Source organism: Mustela erminea, chromosome 13 (assembly GCF_009829155.1).
Source record: "Mustela erminea isolate mMusErm1 chromosome 13, mMusErm1.Pri, whole genome shotgun sequence".
In the NCBI taxonomy this organism is placed as follows: Eukaryota; Metazoa; Chordata; class Mammalia; order Carnivora; family Mustelidae; genus Mustela; species Mustela erminea.
The window spans coordinates 60,313,702-60,337,512 of record NC_045626.1 but is presented as its reverse complement, the minus strand read 5'-3'; the positions used below and the strand labels follow the sequence as shown (position 1 = coordinate 60,337,512).

General features: G+C 49.2%; 2 protein-coding genes across 15 annotated transcripts in view; one reads left to right on the top strand and one right to left on the bottom strand.

Moving 5' to 3' along the window:
• Positions 1 to 99: 99 nt before the first annotated feature.
• TUBB6 (tubulin beta 6 class V) lies at positions 100 to 18,195 on the bottom strand. 2 transcript variants are annotated; one of them, XM_032309209.1, is made up of 4 exons: positions 18,106 to 18,195; positions 17,612 to 17,720; positions 15,913 to 16,023; positions 100 to 1,591 (listed from the first exon to the last, which is right to left on the bottom strand). In XM_032309209.1, exons 1-4 carry the CDS (start codon positions 18,160 to 18,162, stop codon positions 528 to 530), a joined length of 1,341 nt encoding a protein of 446 aa, XP_032165100.1. In that variant the 5' UTR covers positions 18,163 to 18,195; the 3' UTR covers positions 100 to 527. The 2 variants fall into 2 exon arrangements, with proteins under 2 accessions (XP_032165100.1, XP_032165101.1); XM_032309210.1 differs by lacking the exons at positions 15,913 to 16,023; positions 18,106 to 18,195 and having other exon boundaries at positions 17,612 to 17,700.
• The window catches only part of LOC116571373 (formin-like protein 5), an 18,778-nt gene continuing 12,621 nt past the window's right edge, over positions 17,655 to 23,811 (top strand). For 6 of the 13 annotated variants that reach the window (XR_004277859.1, XR_004277860.1, XM_032309215.1 and 3 more), the window contains exons 1-3: positions 18,119 to 18,654; positions 18,924 to 19,033; positions 19,411 to 19,618. Coding sequence is in view for 7 of the 13 variants with exons in the window: in XM_032309215.1 (XP_032165106.1) it covers positions 18,143 to 18,654; positions 18,924 to 19,033; positions 19,411 to 19,618 (830 nt within the window). In the remaining 6 variants the exon portion in view is untranslated. The other 7 variants (XM_032309216.1, XR_004277862.1, XM_032309218.1 and 4 more) reach the window with 7 other exon arrangements.

Genomic DNA, 23,811 nt, shown 5'->3' with positions numbered 1-23,811 from the left:
AGGAGCAGTTCCCCCCAGAAAGAGACAAGGTACCCAAATAACCATTATTTAACAACACAAAACAAATCTTTCAGGGAAACAGGCTGGAAGAGGCAAAGGAACGGTTTTAGTGTTTTATTATGAATAGGCTGTTGTAAAGTTCCATATTGCATTTTCAGTATAAGGCAACACTGCACAGCTTCAGGTTTCATCACAATGGATGAAAAACACTGTTTCTAACTTCCTTGCTAATTCTCAGCATGGTTGAACACTTGACAGAAGGTGAGGTCAATTCACTGCTCCCTCTGTTGATGGCCTCTTTATCTTTTCAAGTCCTCCAGTAGAAAATTAGGTAGGGCTGCCGATTCTCTGCTATTCCGATGTACTTTCTTGGTTCCAGATGACTGATGGTGCAATTTTGTTGCATTGGTGAGGGGCCTATGCCCACATATTTAGAGCAGAGCACCACGGGTGGCCATCAGGGTCACGATGCTCCGGAGTTAAAGAAACATCATCTGATTTGCGGTACGTGAGACTGGGATGCGCCTCTATTCGTTGATCTCCTCCTCATCGTCCTCGAAAGCTTCCTCGCCATCGTTGGCCGTGGCTTCTTGATACTGCTGGTACTCGGACACCAGGTCGTTCATGTTGCTCTCGGCTTCTGTGAACTCCATCTCGTCCATGCCCTCGCCGGTGAACCAGTGCAGGAAGGCCTTGCGCCGGAACATGGCGGAGAACTGCTCGGAGATGCGCTTGAACAGCTCCTGGATGGCGGTGCTGTTGCCGATGAAGGTGGAGGCCATCTTGAGGCCGCGCGGCGGGATGTCGCACACGGCCACCTTGACGTTGTTGGGGATCCACTCGACGAAGTAGCTGCTGTTCTTGTTCTGGATGGCCAGCATCTGCTCGTCCACCTCCTTCATGGACATGGGGCCCCGGAAGACGGTGGCCACGGTCAGGTAGCGGCCGTGGCGCGGGTCGCAGGCGGCCATCATGTTCTTGGCGTCGAACATCTGCTGGGTGAGCTCGGGCACCGTGAGCGCGCGGTACTGCTGGCTGCCGCGGGCGGTGAGCGGCGCGAAGCCCGGCATGAAGAAGTGCAGGCGCGGGAAGGGCACCATGTTCACGGCCAGCTTGCGCAGGTCGGCGTTGAGCTGGCCCGGGAAGCGCAGAGAGGTGGTGACGCCGCTCATGGTGGCCGACACCAGGTGGTTGAGGTCTCCGTAGGTGGGGGTGGTCAGCTTCAGGGTGCGGAAGCAGATGTCGTACAGGGCCTCGTTGTCGATGCAGTACGTCTCGTCCGTGTTCTCCACCAGCTGGTGCACCGACAGCGTGGCGTTGTAGGGCTCCACCACCGTGTCCGACACCTTGGGCGAGGGCATGACGCTGAAGGTGTTCATGATGCGGTCGGGGTACTCCTCGCGGATCTTGCTGATGAGCAGCGTGCCCATCCCAGACCCCGTGCCCCCGCCCAGCGAGTGCGTGAGCTGGAAGCCCTGCAGGCAGTCGCAGTGCTCACACTCCTTCCTCACCACGTCCAGCACCGAATCCACCAGCTCAGCCCCTTCCGTGTAGTGGCCCTTCGCCCAGTTGTTGCCGGCGCCTGTTTGTCCTGGGACAAAGCACAAGAGAGGGGCACACGATTTCAGTAGGTCTGCACAGGGTCGGGTGGAGAGGGGGAGCTCAATCCTATTCATGCTTATAAGAGGGTGATGAAAACAAACACATCTTTCAGCCCCAAACAACTGGATGGGAAGCAGCCCTGGAAACAGCCTGAGTTGGCTCATTCTTCTCTTCTGTTTCTGGGAGAAATCAAAAGGCTTTGCCACCAGGACTTACCGAATGTTGCCTCTTATATGCAAAGGAACTTGTTTTAATCCAATAGACTTGGAAAGAGTTGGGGAAATGGAAATATTAATTCCAATACAATTTTGCCAATGTAATTTTTAAAAGATTTTATTTATTTATTTGACAGAGAGCACAGGCAGGGGACCAGCAGGCAGAGGGAGAGGGAGACACGAAGCTCCATCCCATGACCCTGGGATCATGACCTGAGCTGAAGGCAGATGCTTAACAAACTGAGCCACCCAGGCACCTCCACCAATGTGATTTTTCATTTAAATGTTTTAAATAATTTTTACTGGAAAGAATTTTTAGGTTGAAGCTTAGCTTATCCCTGTTATAAAAAATGTAAGCCATATACTCTAATTGGCAAAGACAGTCCTAACCATCAGAGCAATCCTCCAAACTGGACTTTCTTTAAAAAAAAGAAGAAGATTGCATTTATTTATTTGACAGAGAGCGAGCGCACAAGCAGGGGGAGCAGCAGATGGAGAGGGAGAAGCAGACTCTCTGCTGAGCAGGGAGCCCAATGTGGGGCTCTATCCCAGGACCCTGGGATCAAGACCCAAGCAGAAGGCAGACTCTGCCAACAGAGCCACCCAGGTGCCCCTGGGCTTTCTGTCAGAAAAACATGACTTTTTCAATCCAAATGTATATGTTAATACACATTTCAAGGATTATTAGAAACACCACTTAGAACTACATTCTAGAGCACACTGTAGAGTAAATGATGAAAAGCAGTGAAGTCAACGCCCAGTGCTGACCTCCTCAAGCTCGTGATGAACATGGTCCCTTTCCCCCACCTCCATGCCTGGCTTTGCCCCTCTGACACTGAGATATAATGTATCTATTTAGTAATGAACTATCAAAACAAGGTGCTGCTGTTGCTCCTCATTTTAACTGGTAACAAGGCAATGTAATATACAGCCAAAATCACGAATTACTTAAGAAGCAAGGAAGATTATGAAAAGGCATTGTGTTTATTTAGTAAATTGGTATATATCAAATCTAGTTCTTAAAAAAAAAAGTATAAGCGGGCGCCTGGGTGGCTCAGTGGGTTAAGCCACTGCCTTCAGCTCAGGTCATGATCTCAGGGTCCTGGGATCGAGTACCGCATCGGGCTCTCTGCTCAGCAGGGAGCCTGCTTCCCTCTATCTCTCTGCCTGCCTCTCCGTCTACTTGTGATCTCTGTCAAATAAATAAATAAAATCTTAAAAAAAAAAAGTATAAGCAATTAAAAAATAAATCCATTAGCATCCCCCTCACACTTTCCCTGCTTATTGGATGAAAAGGACCAGGATGCACCACAGGAGCTGGAGAGTGACCTGATTGCAAGTGGACACAGAAAACAAGAGATCCCAGGGCTGTTTGTCCTTCTGATCTGAGCTAAGACAGGGTTGGAATCCTACTGGAGAGACTCCTCTCCACTTATTCCAAAGACGTTCACTCGATTTTTGTCTACACCCAGCTGGTGGCAACAATCCACAACCACCATCCAGTGACCAGCTTCTCCGCTCTGGGCTGGCGGGTCCATACCTGACACGGGGCGCACCAGTGGGAAGCCGAGCCCGAGAGCTGTGACATCACTCGGGTTGCCTGCCAGGAGCGGCCCCGCGCTACATCAGGTAAGACAAGCAAATGGGAGGCATTTGTGCACTTCGGGCTGGGGCACTCTACTGAGCTCTGCTGCTGGTCCCCTTCTGGATTCTGCCGTGGACTGTGGGTGTGGCCTTACACAAGGGCCTATTTTTGGAGGAACGGGTCTTATCTCAAATATCCTTGAGTCGTCTACAGCATTTATCAGTGCTAAGCACTGTGGGTGTTAAGTGGAAATCTGTAAAATAAGAAAAACCACCAAAATCCTGTGGTTCTTCAGTAAGGTTAAAATGTTCACTACTAGTACTTGTATCGCATACAAAGGGATACGCTCCTTAAAGATCTATAGAAGTCCTTACAAATGAATAAGGAAAATAGTAACTTTTGGAAAAATGGGTAAAGGATATCAACGGTTTACAGGGAAGGAAATGCAAACAACTTAAATATTTGATGCATTCCTTATAAGAGAAACGCACATTAAAACAAGGAGATTTGGGGCGCCTGGGTGGCTCAGTGGGTTGAGGGCCTCTGCCTTCGGCTCAGGTCATGATCCCAGGGTCCTGGGATCGAGCCCCGCATCGGGCTCTCTGCTTAGCGGGAGCCTGCTTCCCCCTCTCTCTCTGCCTGCCTCTCTGCCTACTTGTGATTTCTGTCTGTCAAGAAAAATAAATAAAATCTTTAAAACAAGGAGATTCAATTTCACCCCTGTGAAACCGATAGAGCAAAAAGCTGGCAAACCCTGTTGGCGAGAGCTGGGGAAAGGCCCCTCCATACACTGGGGCTGTGGGGAAGGCATAACACAAGGACCAGCTTCTCTGGAGAAGTTTAGCATATCTTTGAAAATTAGTCCCCTTAAGCTCAGCAATTTCACTTCTAGAAATTTGCCTAGACAGGTGTATGTGCACAGGTGGAAAATGGCATGCAGAGAAATACACTCTGAGGAGCAGTTTGTAATCATAATAAAGAAAAAAGGAAACAGGGCACCTGGGTGGCTCAGTGGGTTGAGCCTCTGCCTTCGGCTCAGGTCATGATCTCAGGGTCCTGGGATCAAGCCCACATCGGGCTCTCTGCCCCGCAGGGAGCCTGCTTCCTCCTCTCTCTCTCTACCTGCTTCTCTGCCTACTTGTGATCTCTCTCTGTCAAATAAATAAAAGCTTTAAAAAGAAAAAAAGGAAACAAACCTAAATCTCTTTTAACAGAGGATTGGATTTTAACAGAGGATTGGTTGAATCCATGATGGTTTCTGTACACAAGAACACATCAGCCATCAGCCCTAGCACTGAGATGGTAAGGTTTTCAAAGTATATTGCTAAGGGGGGAGAAAAACCCCAAATTTCTAAATGGTGTATGCAGTTGGCTGGCATTATATGCATGTTCCAGAATGACCACAGGAATCCTAGAGGGCTGTCTCTGGGAAGGAGCCTGGGTGGGCACCAACTTGGGGTTGGAATGAGACCACCTTTTCACTATACACTATTGTTCCCTCTGAGTCTCGGGCCAAGTGAATGTCTTGCCTAGCTAGGAAACTGAACATTTTAACCCTTATTAAAACAATGAAAATGTTGGGACGCCTGGGTGGCTCAGTGGGTTAAGCCTCTGCCTTAGGCTCAGGTCATGATCTCAGGGTCCTGGGATCGAGCCCGCATTGGGCTCTCTGCTCAGTGGGGAACCTGCTTCCTCCTCTCTCTGCCTGCCTCTCTGCCTACTTGTGGTCTCTGTCAAATAAAAAAACTTAAAATAGATTAAAGAGCTAAATGTATAAAAGTCTCAGAAGAAAACTTTGGGGTAGATTTGGTAATGTATTTTTATTTTTATTTATTTATTTTTTAATATTTTATTTATTTATCAGAGAGAGAGGGGGGAGAGAGCGAGCACAGGCAGACAGAATGGCAGGCAGAGGCAGAGGGAGAAGCAGGCTCCCTTGCTGAGCAAGGAGCCCGACGTGGGACTCGATCCCAGGACGCTGGGATCATGACCTGAGCCGAAGGCAGCTGCTTAACCAACTGAGCCACCCAGGCGTCCCGGTAATGTATTTTTAGATACAACCTCAAAAGCCTGAGCAACGGGAGAGAAAGAATAGATAAATTTGGACTTAAGCAAAATTAAAACCTTAATGCTTCAAAGCACACTATTAAGAGAGTTAAACGACAACCTATGGAATGGTAGAAAATATTTGCAAATCTTATATCTGTCAAGAGTCTAATGTTTAGAGTATACAAAGAATTTTTATAATTCAACAATACAAAGACAAACAATACAATTTAAAAATGGGCTCGGGGTGCCTATAGCTCAGTGGGTTAAAGCCTCTGCCTTCGGCTCAGGTCATGATCCCAGGGTCCTGGGATCGAGCCCTGCATTGGGCTCTCTGCTCAGCGGGGAGCCTGCTTCCCCCCTCTCCTTCTGCCTGCCTCTCTGCCTGCTTGTGATCTCTCTCTCTCTCTCTCTGTGAAATAAATAAATAAAATCTTTAAAAAAAAACATGAAAAAGATTTATTCTTAAAAACAAACAAACAAACAAAAACACTGAAAATGTATTTAAGAAATGAACTGTAGAAACACAGAGTGAACTTAGGGATAACCATGGCTGTCTCCGAAAGATGGGATAAGAGGATAGTTAGGTTTCAACATGACGTACTGCTTATAAAATGTTAACTCAGCAAACATGTCTCTGATGATAATCAAGAGAAAAAATATGAAAAGATACCTTTAAGGGAAGTTTTCTTTTAATTTTTTAATTTTTTAAGATTTTATTTATTTATTTGACAGAGATCACAAGTAGGCAGAGAGGCAGGCAAAGAGAGAGAGAGAGAGAAAATGGAAGCAGGCTCCTGAGCAGAGAGCCCGATGCGGGACTCGATCCCAGGATCCCGAGATCATGACCCAAGCAGAAGGCAGAGGCTTAACCCACTGAGCCACCCAGGCGTCCCTAAGGGAAGTTTTTAAAATGTCAATAAGTAGGGGCATTTCTCCAGGAGGATAGCCGCTCAGCAGAAAGGCACTGTGACGGTCGCAGGGGACATCCCAGTGACTTTGACGAACTTTTCAAAAAGCCACAAAGGGGTATGTGTGGCATGATCCCTTTTTCTGAAAGCCAAGTCAACTGCCTGCCTGTGTGTGTGCGCACAAATGCACGTGTACGTGGGAAGACGCAGGCACCATGTACAGCACTAGTTATGCCCAGGGAATAAGATCTCAGGGTCATCTGTGCAAGGGTTGAGGAGGTTCCATTTTTATACTCCATTCTCGCATGTTTGAAAAACACACGTGCCATTTTAACTTTACGATTCAAACAATAAACACATTTTAATATTCAATAGCAACATGTCCAGGAGAGCAGAAGTGCCCATCAGAATGAGACACAGCTGGCCCCTTGCTCAGCTGTGTTAGCCCCTCCTCCCAAGGGAGCTCAGCCTCTCACTCCTGTTGTCTTTGTCCCATCAGCTCAAAGATCCCAAGATGGGGCGCCTGGGTAGCTCAGTGGGTTAAAGCCTCTGCCTTCGGCTCAGGTCATGATCCCAGCACCTGGGATTGAGACCCGCATCGGGCTTTCTGTTCAGCAGGGAGCCTGCTTCCTCCTCTCTCTCTGCCTGCCTCTCTGCCTACTTGTGATCTCTGTCAAATAAATAAATAAAATCTTAAAAAAAAAAAAAATCCCAAGATGATGGGCATGGTGGCACCGAGGCTCCAGGAGGGGCCAGGCTGGGCAAGAGCAAGACCCTCTAGGCTTGCAGACCCCACCCCCCCTGGAGGGCATTGGCCCCTTAGCCCTCTGGGTGGCCGCTTCCTTGTCTAGGAGATGACTGTATTCTCTCTTATAAAGATTCGATTTTCCCCCAGCCCTATGGACTCGAATATGGCCATTGTCCTTCCTATGCCCCCCACTAACTTCTGTCTACCCCTCCCCACCCAGCCCAGTGGAAGTGGCCCAGCCAAATGACCCAGAGGCATGGGAAGGAACAAGGCCAGGGCCAGCCTCGCATGCCGAGTTCAGTGTAGGACTAGCACACCTTCACAAAGGTAAGAATGCAAGTGCAGTTGTCAAAAAGAGGCAAAGAGAGGAGAGGGGCGCCTGGGTGGCTCAGTCGGTTAAGCATCTGCCTTCGGCTCGGGTCATGATCTCAGGGTCCTGGAATCGAGCCCCGCATTGGGCTCCCTGCTCCGCAGGAAGCCTGCTTCTCTCGCTCTTATGCCCCCTGCTTGTGTTCCCTCTCTTGCTGTGTCTCTGTCAAATAAATAATAAATTCTTTTAAAATCATAAATAAATAAATATTTATAAATAAAGTCTTTTAAATAAAGTCTTTTAAAAAAAATGTGAATAGACTAGAGTAGAAACCAGCTACTGACAAGAAGGTAGCTTCGGCAGACGTGCAGCCACAGCAAGGCAAGCTGAACTTGACTCTTTTCCCCCGGCTCACACACGATCACTTGGCTTCCTATTTCAGCACGATTAACCATGAGGTTTTCTCTGCCTTTGACAAAAGGAAGAAGCTACTGACTTCCGAAAATATTTTGCCACTGTCTCATAGCAACAGATGTTCCCAGTTAAATATTTGGGGGTCATGAGTTGAACACGTTCTGTAATGAGCTGTTGTGACATTAATCAGCAGCTCAGGCCCATAGAACACAAGGCTGCAATCTCCAAGCTTTGGCAGGCAGGTTGCAACAGGTCCCCAGGGTTTTCTCAGAATCCCGCCTCGGGTCTACCTCTTGCTCAGACTGGGTAAGGGATTAAGTGCTCCCTGACCCCCTCTAGCCTCAAGTCTGCAAGGGAAAGTTACATGTGCAAAAAGAGGCTTTCTGGAGCTCCATTTTCTCCCACAAAACTCTCTCCCACTGTCTCTGGGCACGACTGCTATAAACCAGCAATTCAACCAGCAGTTGGTTAAGAAAAAGATTTTGGGTTTTTTTTTTTTTTTAAGTATATTCATATTCAAAACTTAAATGCAGATAACTTTCACTTTTAAAATTATATATTACTTCAAATCAGTGTTGTGTTTTTTTTAAAAAAAACGCGTCAAACCATACCTAGAGATGGAATGACACTGGTTTACTGTAACTGACCAACTCCGAAACAGGGAGCTTGGAAGCTCCTGGGGGGTGAACCACCTCCCAGGCAATGCTGCCTCTTTTTTTTTTCTTTTCTTTTCTTTTTAGAGAATGACTTATAAACAACTGTTTCCTCAAACGGTATACTGTGTTTATGCACTCTGGACACCTCCCCATTCCCTGTAACAAGCATGCTATTTTAACAAAATAAGTACATTCATTTAAACAATTCAGGGTTGTTAATTAAAAATAGTGTTGGCTTAAAAAATTTTTTTCTTTCAATAGTTTCCATTCCAATGTGGGGCTTGAAACTCACAACCCTGAGATCAAGAGTTGCATGCTCTCTCTACCAACTGTGCCAGCCAGGTGTCCCAGTGTTGGCTTTAAAAATTACCATTAAGGGGTGCCTGGGTGGCTCAGTCGTTAGGCATCTGCCTTTGGCTCAGGTCATGATCCCAGGGTCCTAGGATCGAGTCCCATATTGGGCTCCCTGCCCAGCGGGGAGCCTGCTTCTCCCTCTGCCACTTCCCCTGCTTGTTTCCTCTCTCGCCATCTCTCTCGGTCATAAATAAAAAAAGATCTTTAAAAAAACAAGAAATAAAAACTACTATTAAAGCTATCTCACATCAGCACAATCTACCAAAATTTTAAAATATTCCGAATCAAAAATCGGGACGCATGTTCTAACAAAGAAGCAGATACAAGAAGCAATCCTAAAGACAGTTTAAAAGCCTGCTGTCATTTCTAACATTCTTGAAGGTTTACAAAAGCAGTGGATTCGATCATTAAATGGTCACTATGGGTCTGTGTCAATTTCTTCTTAATCTTTTTCGTCCCACTTATGGGCAGCTAGAAAGATGAGTCCAGACCTTTTTTAGTCTCTCTCATTTTCAATTCAAATAAATTAAACCAAAGGAAACTTCCACCATCACTGAAGCGGCTGCCATGAGAAATTAGCCTAGCACAACTTCAGTGGTTTGATCCAAATTCATAAGCCTCTTTTTGATTCATGCATATTTTTTGTTTCATGAAGACTCTTTAAAAAGTTCCACATGGGGTGCCTGGGTGGCTCAGTGGGTTAAGTGTCTGGCTTCGGCTCAGGTCATGACTCTGGGTTCCTGGGATGGAGTCCTGCCTCAGGTTCCTTGCTCAGTGGGGAGCCTGCCTCTCCCAGTCCCTCTGCTGCTCCCCGGGCTTGCATTCCTTCTCACTCTCTCTCAAATGAGTAAAATATTTTTTTAAAAAGCTGCACAGGGGGCGCCTAGGTGGCTCAGTGGGGTAAGCCTCTGCCTTCGGCTCAGGTCATGATCCCAGGGTCCTGGGATCAAGCCCCACATTGGGCTCTCTGCTCCTCGGGGAGTCTGCTTCCTCCTCTCTCTCTCTGCCTGCCTCTCTGAATACTTGTGATCTCTGTCTGTCAAATAAATAAATAAATAATCTTTAAAAAATAAAAATAAATAAAAATAAAAAAATAAAAAAGCTGCACAGGTCCTCGGCTGCACAGGAGTGATGGCAGCTGAGGGAGGCCTGACCCGGAGCAGACATCAGGGCTGGGTGAGAGACAAGTGAGACAGAGAAGGCGCATGGCTTCCAGGGTCCTATCAGAAACCTTCTCCGGCAAGTGCATGGATAAGGCCTTGTCCATGCCGACATGTCTCCAGATGGACCGAACCGCATGTAAAAAGCTATGAAACAGACTTAATATCTATACGCCTGCCACCCATTGTAAGAAATAAAACCCTACAGGGTTCCCATGAATCTTCAGGGTAACAAGTAGGAGTCTGAACCTCTTAAATTTAAACAATGTACAATTACGTAATGTTTTTCTATTTTCTCTCAAGAACCAATAAGGGTGTGTGTGTGTGTTTCAGCTAACTGCCCCTCCCCATGGGGACAGGGTTCACTGAGTTGTATTTTAATGACTGGGTCTTCAGATTTCTCAATGTGTGAGTCCTATTTATGGGAGTGCAAGTTTCTCTTTTCTTATACTGACAATTTATACAGACTTGCCAAGTTCAGAGTTCTTCCATTTCCTCTAAAGTATTTCTTTTTTTTTCTTTTTTAAGATTTCATTTTTTTATTTGACAGACAGAGACCACAAGTAGGCAGAGAGGCAGGCAGAGAGAGGAGGAAGCAGGCTCCCCACTGAGCAGAGAGCCCAATGTGGGCTCGATCCCAGGACCCTGAGATCCTGACCTGAGCAGAAGGCAGAGGCTTAACCCACTGAGCCACCCAGGTGCCCCTCCTCTAAAGTATTTCTTAAAGCATTGTCAATTATAGTGCCTCAGAGTCCCTCAGTTGATACGTTTCTTTAAAAGTTTAATTTCAGGCAAAAACTGCGCTCTCCACGCTGCTGGTGGTATTAATCCAAAGGAAAGATTACAGCAAAATATATAATAGACCTAAATATGTTAACAGGCTCTGGCCCAGTAATTTCACTTTTGAGGATCTATTCTGTGATCTGAATTAGAAACCCAGACCAATTTATGTGAAGCAAGATGGGAGCGTCTGGATTCTATGTTAGTACATTCTTTCTTTTTAATTAAGTAAGCTCTACACCCAAAGATCAAAAGTCACATGCCCTGCGGAATGAGCCAGCCAGGCGTCCCTATATATTATATTCTTTCTTAGAGCAAAATCTGCTAAGAAATGACTCCCTGATTATTGGCCATTGTGAAGATTATAGATTTTAAAACTATAATTACCATGGAATATGGCTTAAGTATAATACTCAGTGGGGAAAAAAAGATCTAAGTGATAGTGTTTACAAATAAGGAAAATCAGCAAACAGAAAAGTCAGAAAAATACCTCAATGCCAATGATGATTAGGTGATGATGATCACACAGAAAAATGCTTTTACCCCAGTTCTTAATTTTTAATGAGATTTGTTGAAAAAAGCAGTGTAAAAATCAAATAACACAAATAATGTAAAACGAAGGAGGCTCTCCCTTTTTAAGAGTGGTATAGTCTCTTTCATGACAGCCGCCAAGTCCTGGCCTTTCTATGCTGAATGTAATTGCCAGAAAACCAGAGCATAAATTAATTCTCAGCTGCAAATGAATTAACTCTCAGTTCACTCTCTTTGAAACGGCCATGCTTGATGGCTGTCTTTACTGTACATTGTCTTATATCCTTCCTAGAAGCGGGAAAGCCCTGTGTTTCACATAGATCTCCACCATGTGTTCATATACTCAAACTCCCAGGGCTCCTGGGTGGCTCAGTCGGTTAAGCATCTGCCTTCGGCTCAGGTCATGATGTCGGGGTCCTGGGATGGAGCTCCATGTCGGGCTCCTCGCTCGGTGGGGAGTCTGCTTCTCCCTCCGCCACTGTCCCTCCTCACCCCTTGCTCGTGCTCGCTCTCACGCTTTCAAATAAATAAAATCTTTAAAAAACAAACAAACAACTCACAAGCTCATGTACTCGCTTCTAACATGCATATGCCCCAGGAAGGCCTCCTTACAGGGTCAGCAACAGGACCCGGCCTGCTGGGAGAGGACTAACTGGACAGAGAAGGCAGGGGCCCACTTCCCACTGAACATGCCTTCCGCACTTCTACCATGCCCAGCCCATCAAAAATCAAGTACAGTTGACCCTTGAACTATGGTGGGTGGGCTTAAACTACATGGGTCCACTTACGCACAGAATTTTGATAAATTAAGTACAGTACTGTAAGTGCACTTTCTCTTCCTATGATCTTCGTACCATTTTCTTTTCTCTAGCTGACTTGATTATAAGAATACAGTACAGAATACACAGACTATACAAAATAGGTGTTAAACGATTTTTATGTTATCGGTAAGAATTCCAATCCGCGGTAAGCTATTAGTAGTTAAGTTTTCGGGGAGTCCAAAACTGTAGTAAATTTTGGACTGTGCAGGAGGTCAGCATGCCTAAACCCGTGTGTTTTTCAAGGGTCAACTGTATACTTTTCTTAATGACGCAATCTATTAATTTTGTTTGGTAAAGTTTACTAAGACTGAGGCAGATTCCGCCAACTGTAATCCAGGTTCAAGAAACTTTAGTTATCCTCTCAGACTCTCACCAAAAGTCAATGAAACCTCCAAGGGAAGGCACCTGGGTGGCTCAGATGGTTAAGTGTCTGCCTTTGGCTCAGGCCATGATCTCGGGGTCCTGGGATTGAATCCCGCATTGGACTCTCTGCTCAGCAGGGAACCTGCTACTCCCTCTGCGGCTCCCCCTGTGTGTGCTCTTTTGCTCTCTCTCAAATAAATGATTAAAATCTTAAAAGACAAACAAACAAAAAAACCTTCAAGGGAAGAAACTGAGCCGAATTCTATGTGCAGGTGTATTTCTATGCACGGGAGGGAGATAGGCCATTGCTTCCTTCAGATTCTTACAGAGGCCTGGATGCTTGGGCCCGTTGTTCCTCACACCGTCAAGCCGAAGGAGCCCCAAGAACGTAAACTGATAACACCAGAGGTGGTAGAGCTGAAATTAGCTGCCAAGTCTCCCTTCTCCCCATTCAGTTCTCTCTTTTTGGTGCCCCGAATTCAGTAACCCAACCAAGCGGTGCATCCAGGAAGATTCTACAGCTGCTAAAAATCTATACCCCTTAGTAAGAGAAAGAGAAAGATGGCGTTGATCTGTGTCAAGACCAGTTCCCCGGGGAGGTCGTCCTTTTTTCCTTTCGGGCATACAGACTCTGAACGTTCTCCCAGTCAAGGCTGCATCACAGGTGCTGAGGGAGCCGTCCACGGAACGGACCAAGATGGACACCAGCCAGTGCTAAGAGCAAGAGGGCGGGGACAGCAAAGGGGTCCAGCTCTTCTAGAAACCAGGACGCAATGTCCACTCTGCATGTGCAAGCATTTCTTCCGGACAGATTCCTTGAACTGAAACTGTTGAATCGAGATTCCTGAGTTGCTGAATCCATTAAGCTCCTCTCTGACAAGGGTCACAACTCCGTCTCCCCAGACAACCTAGCTAGCTGTTGGTTTTTAAAGTACCACCCAGTCTGTTGGGAGGAAAATGTCTTGTTTGACAAATGTCTTGTCCCCTCCTCATTCCCAATTACTGGTAAATTTTGTCCCTAGGTATTTATAACTTCCAATGCTACTGTGAATAAGATATTTTCCCATTATATTTTATAATTGATTATTGCCTTGAAGGACATCAATTTGTCCCAGTTTGCCTGGGAGTTGACCAGTTTCAGCACTGAGCAGGCAGTGTTCTGAGAAGCCCCCCAGTCCCAAGCAAATCAGGACAGCTGGTCACCCGATAGCAATAATGTCTGAGGCTTTATCTTGTGTCTAGCTGCCTTACTGAGGTCTTGTAAGTGCCAGTCACTGTTCATTGGACAGCCTATCTGGAAAATCCCAGAGAATCAGTCTACCTTCAAATAACAATTTTGTCTTTTCCTTTAAATGATCCTTATCTCCTTTCCTTCTCTGGTCTTCGTGTACCAGCTAGAACCTTCAAAACATGGACTAATAGTAGGGGCAATGATATCTCTTCCTCATATGTGACTTTGTGTGGAATACTTCTAATGTTTCACCAAGGAGTGTGACGTTGCTATGGGTTTGGTAGATAATTGTTAAACAGAGAAAGTATCTGTCTACTTCCAGCTTACACATAAGGGTTTTTGTCCTGAACAAGTCAGGAATACATACTGAATTTTGTCAAATATTTGGGGTTACCTATTAAGACGCTGTCTCTCTTAATCTATTAGCAGACTTCTCCATGTTGAATCATCCTTGCCTTCCTAGGATGTTGTTAATATTTATCAAGCACTTACTTTTTTTTTTTTTTTAAAGATTTTACTTACTTATTTGACAGACAGAGATCACAAGTAGGCAGAGAGGCAGGCAGAGAGAGAGGGGGAAGCAGGCTCGCTGCTGAGCTGAGAGCCTGATGCTGGGCTCGATCCCAGGACCCTGGGATCATGATCTGAGCCGAAGGCAGAGGCTTTAACCCACTAAGCAACCCAGGCGCCCCTATCAAGCACTTACTGTGTGGAAGATAATCTAGATATATAGGATTTAAATAGGATTACCTGTTACCCTCAATGAAATTGTCTCTATCTGGTGCCTTTTGAGGAAGGGGTTGGAAAGCAGATCTTTGATAGATTTAATTTCTATATCACAGTAACTTTAAGCCCTGAATCAGTCTTAAGAGTCTCTCATTTCAGGGCACCTAGGTGACTCAGTCATTAAGCACCTGCTTTCAGCTCAGGTCATGATCCCAGGGTCCTGGGATGGAGCTCCACATCAGGCTCTCTGCTCGGCGGGAAGCCTGCTTCCCCCTCTCCCACTCCCCTTGCTTGTGTTCCCTCTCTTGTTGTCTCTCTCTCTGTGTTAAATAAATAAATAAAACAAAAAAGATTCTCTCATTTCCATGTGAGACACTTTGCCTTTTACGGACACTGAAACTGTGCTTGGTTGATTGAGGTACTTCTGTTGGTTAAGTAGTATTTTCCTCTCTGGGCACATTTCTTACTCAATTACACTGGTAATTTTTGAGAAAGAACATCAGTGAATCTAACTGAAGCGGTATGTAACATTGAAATAGGCCACTGCCTAACTCTGCTACAGAGTCATCAGTTTGTGTACCAATAAAATCTTTCAGGATTCTGTCTCTACTTGCAGATTTTGAATATTCCGTCTTTGAGTATCTGTCAAGTAATCTTGATTCTAAAAACCATGGCTATAGGGTGATGGAGGCCAGTAGCACTAACGATGTCACTTCATTTAATGTTATATAATTTTCTTTGGGGGGCACCTGGGTGGCTCAGTCACTAAGCGTCTGCCTTTGGCTCAGGTCATGATCCCAGGGTACTGGGATCGAGCCCTGCATCGAGCTCTCTGCTCGGCGGGAAGCCTGCTTCTCCCTCTCCCACTTCCCCTGGTTGTGTTCCCTTTCCTCTCTGGCTGGGTCTCTCTGTCAAATAAATAAAATCTTAATTTTTTTTTTTCCTTTTGGAGTATGCAGAGGGACAGGTGTTTTATGTCTTAGGTAGAAGAAGGGAGGGAAGGATTTACCCAGTTTTAACAAAACAAAATTCACATGGTGCCGAACTTTGGGAAGAAAGGAGAGTAACTGCCTTGAGGTAATGAAAAAGAAACATAGGTATAAACACATCGCAACTGAAAGATGAGCAACACAAGAACCAACAAATGATTATCATCATGTTATGATCATTTATAAGGGGAAGAAAGAAGCTAATGTCTAAAAAAAATCTGTTAAACCAAGAACTATCAATACAAGCACTTCCTTTAGCGATACGGAGATTATGTTCCTAAAGAAAAATCGAGAATTAAAAGGCGCAGCACCCTGGCATGACACTGGGGACTGCTGATTTCCATCCTAAGCTTTTCTTTTTCTTTTAATCTCGCACATATATCAGTTTGATGTGTAAAAAAAAAAAAAAAAGAAAGAAAGAAAGAAAGAAAAAGAAAAAGGCAGAAGGAAGCAGGAGAGAGGGAACCCACCGAAGATGAAGTTGTCGGGCCGGAAGAGGTGCCCGAAAGGCCCAGACCGCACACTGTCCATGGTGCCTGGCTCCAAGTCCACCAGGGCAGCCCTGGGGACGTATTTCTGAGCTGGAAGAGAACAAAGCCCACGCCCAAGGTCACTTTCTGGTCTCCAGGGTCATGGGCTGCCCCACAGTGAGTCCCCCCAGCTGCCCAGATGGTAGGAAGCAGGGTCTCTTTAGAGACAGAACCTTAGTGCTGGGAGGGGACCGGGGAACACTGTCCCAGCTGATGCTGTCCCGATGAGGAAACCAGCCCAAGCATGAATGGGCAGAGGAAGTACCAGGAATAAGCAGGATGAGAAATCAGGTCTCCTGACTTCCTGCCTTCTGTATTTTCCACTTCACCCTGACACCTCTTTCCGGTTGGGAAGCTTTACTTTTTAAGCTCCATGGAAATAAACTGTCTCTTGCAGCAAACCGCTGTGTGGCTCTGACATTCTTTCCACTTTTTGGCACCTCCCTCATGCACACACATGCAGGAACCCAAGCTGTAGTCTGAGCGCCTGGTTATGGGGCTGTTTCTGGGATGCACTCTCATTCATGAACAAGTGCCTACTGGGCAGGAACTTGGGACTGCACACAGGATCTGCCCTATAACTCCTGTCCCGCTACACACACACACACGCAGACTGAAGAGAACAAGTTAAAAAGCAGGACCTAACTGGAATTTTCCTGAGGGCTATCTTGAAATTTCATATTCTATGCCCTGCTGGTCCAGATCTTTCCTTCTAGCTGCTAGATGGATAAAACCCAGTGACTTATGTATCCTGCTCTTCACAGCTCTTGTATAGACAAACGGCAAGTGACTCCAAAAACAGGAGTAATTCTTTCTGGGGACATACGTCATGCGTCTGTCATTTTCTGGGTGTCCTTTCAAAGTCTTAGTGGTGTTGTTTTGTGAAGGGCACCTATCACTTTTATAATAAAAACTGTAACAATTAACGTATACATGTAGCCACAGTATATACCTAGGTACCCAGAGCAGAGGTGAGATTATTCCCAAACTTGGATATGCCACAGCTTGGAATTTTTACTGCACTCCACCAATGATCCAGAATTGAGAGCATAGAACGCTTTTGGACGTTGGTAAAAGGTCAGATAAGTCATTTAACGGGGGTACTTTTCAGATATTTAGCCAAGAATCTCCATTAGATTCGACAGAAAGTCGTACGTGACCCAGTAAGTGATTTCACAACAGCAACGGGTTGTCTGGTTCAAGAGTTCAGACTCCGTGATAGGCCAAATTCGGTTGTTTGAAAGAAACTGACGGCGGATTTCCCGCCCCAGGGCGAGAGAGGAAGGAGTCGGGCATCCTGCTATAACCCGGGAAAACTTCCGAGGGCAAACTACCCTCGCGCGAGGGCGTTATCCTGAGAGCTAACCTTGGGTCGATCGGAGAAGACTCGGGAAGGCCGGGGTCCCAGAGGGGGAAGGCCCGGTCCGGGAGGGGAATGGCCCAGGTCCAAGCGGGGCATGGCCAGAGTCCAGGCGGGGGTGGCCGAGGGCCCGGAGCGGAATGACTAGGGTTCCTGAGGGGTGGCCAGAAACCGAGGTGGGGACGGCCAGGGTCTGGGCGGGGACGGCCGAGGGTTTGGGAGGGGGACGGCGGGGTCCGACGGGGAAGGGCGGAGTCCCGGCGGCGCCGCGCTACTCACAGGATGACTCATTGTAGTAGACGTTGATTCTCTCCAGTTGCAGCGCCGAGTCACCCACGTAGCCTCCGGCTGGGTCGATACCGTGTTCATCGCTGATCACTTCCCAAAACTTTGAGAAGGGCAAGGCGGGGGAAGACACGGTGAGAACCCGGAGCCTAGGGCGCCCTCCCCCCCGGCTCACGCCACGGCTGGCCCGGCGGGGCGGGGTGCGCGGGGCCCCGCTGCCGAATTCCAGGCGCGCCTGAGCCGCCGGCCGCCGCTCCCAGCTGGGGTGGGGGTAGGGTGAGGGGCAGGGGGGGTCCCTGGCTGTGACGCCCCGTCCTCGGCCGCGCCACTCCTCCAAGCACTTCCCGGGTGCAGCGCAGGGCAGGACAGGGCTCCGAGGACCGAGGCGCACAGAGGGTGCGCACCGGGGCGCCCGCACCGAGGGGTCAAGCCCCGACACCGTAGGCCTGCTCGCTGCCCACCCTCAGGAAGCCCGGTGCCCGGCCCACCTTAGTGCCGATCTGGTTCCCGCACTGGCCCGCCTGGATGTGCACAATCTCCCTCATGGCGGGCGCCGGCTCTGCGCTCTGGGAACTGGCTCTTCGGACCGCGGCGGCGACTGCGGGCCGGCGGCGCTCTCCCTGGGACTCGACCCTCTGCCTGCTCTCCACCCCCGATCCTGGCAGCCCGACCAATGGCCGCGGGCCTCGCCCTCCCCGGCCGCGCCCCCTCAGCCCCCGCTCCCCTCAGCGCCTCCAGAGCCCCCACCCCCGGGCCTCGCCCTCCCGGGCCGCGCCTCCTCCGATCCTGGCGGGCCTTGGGCCTCCCTTCTCCCCCGGCCTCGGCTCCTTCCCCACCCCACCCCTCCGCCAGGGCTCGCGCCCCGGGCACCCCGCTGCCCGCGCCCCACCTCGGCTCGCCTCCCCCTGGGCCATCTTCCTGGGGCAGCTTCCACGCGGTTCTGTCCCAGGAGGGAGAACAGAAAGAGGAACTGAGGACCCCTTGCTGGGGAAGTCAGGCCGGGAAAAGAGCCTACTGAAGCGGGTTTGGGGGCGGAGGTAGGGTTAGTCGTTGGGGACTTCCAAAGTGGGGAGGCGGACGGGAAGGACACGGTTCTGGCCGGTCGCCGCCCCCATTTGGCTGCCCACACCCCTGTTGCTGACCCTCCCGGGAGGGAGACCCTTCCCGCTGAGCCGTCGTGGGCAGGCGGGGGCCCACCCGGAGCCCGGCGGGGCCAGGCCGGGGCGCTTGGCAGCCGTGGGTGCTCACAGTCCCCCCGCGCCCCCCGCCCCGGCTCCCCGCCCGCGCTGCGGGGCAAACCCTGCAGGGAGACGGGCTTTGGGACACGAAAGTGGAGTGTTCGGCGTGACTCTGACACTCGTCTCGGGCATTGGCTCTCACGGCCTCGCTTTCCTGCCTGTGCGTCTCGGAATACAGGTACCATTCGGTTCCGACGACCCCGAATCTTTTGTAGTGGGATTTAGTTAATGTGAATCCCTGGCTGGGTCCGACAGCGAACACACACGCGCGCGCACGTCCACACACACCCACACGCACGCACACCCCCGCACAGTTGTCTACGCAGCCTCTCCATCTGGAGTCAGCGATGAAAAAGCTCTTTGGCCCCAGGAGGGGCAGAGGACTGCCTTCCACCTCTGCTGGCCCCTTCACCTTCCCTACTCCTGGGTGCGGGGGGAGGGGGGTTCCCTTTTGCTTTTCCGAGCGAGGTGTACCTGTGTGCCTGCTCTTTAAATGCAGGACGAGTGAGGACGCTAGAGGGAAAGTTTAATCACACGGGCCTCTCTCTCCTCCAGGGGCCACGGAAAGGCAGGCCAATTCAGCAGAACGATCTAAGCCCTGTCTGCGGACTTGGAGACAACTCTGCCTATGCAAATCATGGCTCCGTATTTCTTTTAGAACATGGTACAGCCCTGACCTCGCTCTGAACTCCAGTCCTCCTGCTTCCCCATGTTTGCTGGACGGTCCCTCCTGGGCACCTGCTCCCTTCTCACCCTCCAGCAGGTAATACAGTCCTCATTTTAGGGGCTGACATCTGGGCCCTCTGGGCTCTGGCCCCCTACCCGTCCCTCCTCGGTTGCCCTCATTCTGCCCCCACCCCCTCTGTTTGCCCCACCCAGCCTGGGCCCCTCTGCTGCCAGCCCTCTCCATAGGCATGCCCACCACGGACACCCACACACCTAGAACTCTCTCCAGTTCACTCCTATGGACGCTTCTAGCTGGCAGGGCTCGCTCACTCCTGTACCCATGTGGCAGACACTTAAGGCATGCCAGGGGTAATCAAGGTTACTTCTGGGCATGAATTAGGCCCTCAGGGAGCGACAGTCCCTCTTCCAGGCCGTGTTGTGTGGTAGAAAGCAATGACCACTGGGTGGTGAGTCAGGGTGACTTGGAATTCAATTCCGGTTCTGTTTCCAATTAGCTTTGTGTTCACTCCAATTCTCTGGGCTTCAGGTGATTCATGTGCAAAGCGAAAGGATTATCCTAGGGGCTCTGGTTCTGTGGCACCTTCGTTTGGAATGTACATCCACCGAAGACTTCTGCATGAGTTTCCCTGTGTGAGCACTTTAGGTGGGGAGACTCTGGAAAGGCCGGACTGCGCCCCACCCCACCCCCCCACACCCCGGCCAAATAGAAATGCTACACAAAGTGGAAGGGACAGGGCTCCGTCACCTGCACCAGCAGTTTCTTTTTAGATACAAGGAAACCTTGGGGAAGTCCTCACGAGTGTGTGGTTGGAAAGAGGCAGAGAACTTGAAAGATTTTTTCCTTCTGGAGTTTTCCAAATGTTTCCGATGTTAAGGATTATTTTCTTTACCCTTTGCGTCCCTGGCCCTGGTCCCCTCCTGCACCTTCTCAATGCCAGAGGCCACAGCCCTGCCCACACGCCACCATCAAACTTTCAGCCTGAGGTGACCCGGCTGTCTTCTTCCGAGTAGCTGGCACTCTTGCTTAGGCTCTCTGTGGCCATTGTTCCATTTAATTATTGACTCCAAGTAAATGTTCCCCTCTTCCGTCTCCTGGGACTGAATCCAGTGTCGGGAGGTGGGGGAGTGGAAGGCCTCGGGTTCCTGGGGGAGCTTTTGCTCAGCTCTGGTCCCACAGCCCTTGCGGAATCAAGCCACTAAGTAGCTTAAAGAAAAGTGTCTTCTTCAGCAGCTTTGGCTATTTGTGGCAATAACTGTGTTTTCAATGCTAGTCCTTGAGTGGGGATTTGCATCCAAGATATTTGAAGGAACCAGAAAGTAGGTGTCAGTGGCTTTAGGACCACGGCTTGGTAACAGGATTCAATGGGGGAAAGTTGACTAAGTGGAGTTTCTGATGGACACTCCCTGTAGACCGGCCTACCGTCCACATCAGGAGGGCGAGTAACTAAGGTGACTTAGGCTCACGTCCACACGCTTTTCCACAGAATTTATAGAATCATCACAACATCCCTCCAAGACAGATGTTAGTGCCCATGAGAGAACAGACGCTCAGAGTGGCCGTCACCTTGCTGGCAGTGGGTGACAGGATCCCAGCCCCCATGGCTAAGGCCCTCACAGTGATGGGGCTGGAGCAACAGGACACCTGTGCCTGATGTAGGAGTTATAAATTAAGTCTACAAAAGTTTTAAAGAGTTCATTCTGCCCTGCTTTTTCCTGTCTGGCAAGCCAGGTTCCAACGTAGGATTCTCAGACGCCTCGGGGATGTGCATCAGGAGTGGCAGTGGAGTGGGGAGGGCTCTAGCCTCCAGCCCCAACTCTCAGCTTGCCCCCCCCCACCCCGTCTCTCCCCCTCCAACTCCATCCCACCCTGGGACAGGCCTCCTGTGTTCCTGTGAGCACCCCAGCACCCCCCCGCCCCCACACAGCCATCCCTTTGTGTACATCAGTGTCACCGTCCACCATGGGGTAGGAAGGTGGCCCTGGAAGCAGGTTGGGACGTTTGTGCGGGGGCCTTCTCCCATCCTGGCTGCTGAAACAGTGGTGTGGGCACATCCTAGCAGCCGTGCCTAAAGCGGTACCACCCAAGGCAGAGACCGTCTTGTCTGTGGCAACATGATGGGCAATAGGTGTTCATTTGATTATTGTATTGTCCTTTAAACTTTTCTATAGGTTTGTAAACTTCTCAAATGAAGGGGTGGGGGCGGGGAAGTACCAATACATGAAGGAGCCCAGTGAACGGAGGGCACAGACAGCCTGACCACAGCCTCAGTATCTGCTGGTAAAAAGCTGCCTCCTAGAGTATGGGGGTGGCTGTTGTCCCTTCCCTGGGGCATAGAGATGGGATGGATGAGCAGAAAGTTCCTTGCAGCTGAGAAACAGGGCCTCTAAGGGAGGAAAAGGACCTCCAAGAAGGGCTTCCAAAGGCGGGAGGTCTTTGAAAACAGGGCACCGTCTCTCTCATCCCTTCTGCGTCAAGCAAGAAGAGAGAGGGAGGAGGCGAATCACCATTCACTCTAGAGCCCCTGTGATGTTGGCGGGGTAGCTGGGGGCTCAGCTCCTTTGGCTCTAACCCCAGCTCCCCAACAGTAACTCAAGGGCCATGTGTGCAGGAGCCCTGCTGGTTTGGGAGCCAGGAACCTGCAGATGCTGCCCCATGAAGGTAGAGGGGTGGCTAAGAGAAGCGCCAAAGGACAGGTGACTGGGCCCAGCCCACGCACGCACGCACACACACACGTACGCATGCGCGCACACAGCCCCCAGCCCACCCCACTCGGAATTTCCATGATCGGGTTCACGGGGGCAGTGGGGATGGGGATGGTCACGTGACGTGATGGCACCCTTCCACGGTGCTCCCTCTCCAGCCGCTTTTGTTTTGGCTTGGGAACAAAAATAAAGATCCAGTTTTATAGGCCATTGCTAGACAAGACCGGTTTGGGATGTGTGATTGGAGAATACCTTTGTTTTTATGGAATGCCGTAAGCCCTGGAGTGCCACAGGGAGCCCCTGTGGGGTGGGGCTGCGGGCAGCCTGTCCTGCTCTAGGTGGGAAATGAATCGGAAAGTTAACTGTGCCTCCTAACCCTGCATCCTGGAGGTTCTGGGTTTAAATAAAATCCGTTTCCTCATCAGCCAGAGTTAACCAGGTGATCTTAAAATTCCTTTGCAGGGGGCGCCTGGGTGGCGCTCTGGGTGTGTTAAAGCCTCTGCCTTTGGCTCAGGTCATGATCTCAGGGTCCTGGGACTGAGCCTGCATCTGGCCCTCTGCTCAGCAGGGAGCCTGTTTCCTCCTCTCTCCCTGCCTGCCTCTCTGACTACTTGTATTCTCCTTCAAATAAATAAACAAAATCTTAAAAAAAAAAAAAAAAAATTCCCTTACAGCTCTTATATCTTGTGACTGATCAGCACCTTTCCTAACTTAAAAAAGAGCCAGCTGACCTAAAATGTGACCTGGTTGTTCCATTTCACCTCCTTCTAGGGATGTAATGAGCAGGGGCCCGGGTGGCTCAGAAGGTTGGGAGTCTGCCCTCGGCTCAGGTTACAATCTCTGGGTCCTGGGATTGAGCCCCACAGCCAAGCTCCCATCTTGATGGGGTGGTGGGGGAGCCTCTTTGTCCCTCTGCCTCTCCCCCTGTTTTTTCTCATTCTTGCTTTAAAATGAATAAATGAAATCTTTAAAAAAAAATAGTGAGCATATATCCATAAAGTACACAATGAAGAATAAACATTCATTCATTCGAACTGAGTGTAGCAAATCAACTTTGTAACAAATATAACCTGACAGCCACCTGCTGGTAATGGAAGTGTTGCCCTCTTGTGTGGCAATGTGGCAAAAATGGCACCATGTCTTGCTGTAGTCAGATGGCTTTACCCAGCTCAACCAAACTTTGTATTTTCCCAGTCATGGAATCAGCTCCAACGCTGACCATTTTCTCCGATACTGTGCCTAATGTAACAGTCTTCAGTCTGTTCTAGAAGGAAGGGCTCTGTGTGAGGTGGCAGAATCCCGGGCTCCGATCCCCGATGTGACCTTCAAGTCTCAGCTTCTTCCTCAGCAACATGAGGGGGTTGAGTGACCAGATGCAAAGGCCATGAGTCCAAACATCCAGGAGAACACACTCTGGTAAAAAGCTGCCTCCTAGAGTATGGGGGTGGGTGACAGGATCCCAGCCCCCGAGAACACACTCAGGGGACCTTTCCCTCATTCTTTCTCACCCTGACCCCTTATCTTGACCACACACACTGCAGGGTGTGTGGGGTGAGGGGCTGAGGC

Coding starts and splice junctions, on each gene's coding strand:
- TUBB6 (XM_032309209.1), bottom strand. CDS start 18,162: ATGAGGGAGATTGTGCACATCCAGGCGGGCCAGTGCGGGAACCAGATC. Junction 17,721..18,105: donor GGAACCAGATCGGCACTAAG/GTGGGCCGGGCA, acceptor CCCTTCTCAAAG/TTTTGGGAAGTGATCAGCGA. Junction 16,024..17,611: donor CTACTACAATGAGTCATCCT/GTGAGTAGCGCG, acceptor GTTCTCTTCCAG/CTCAGAAATACGTCCCCAGG.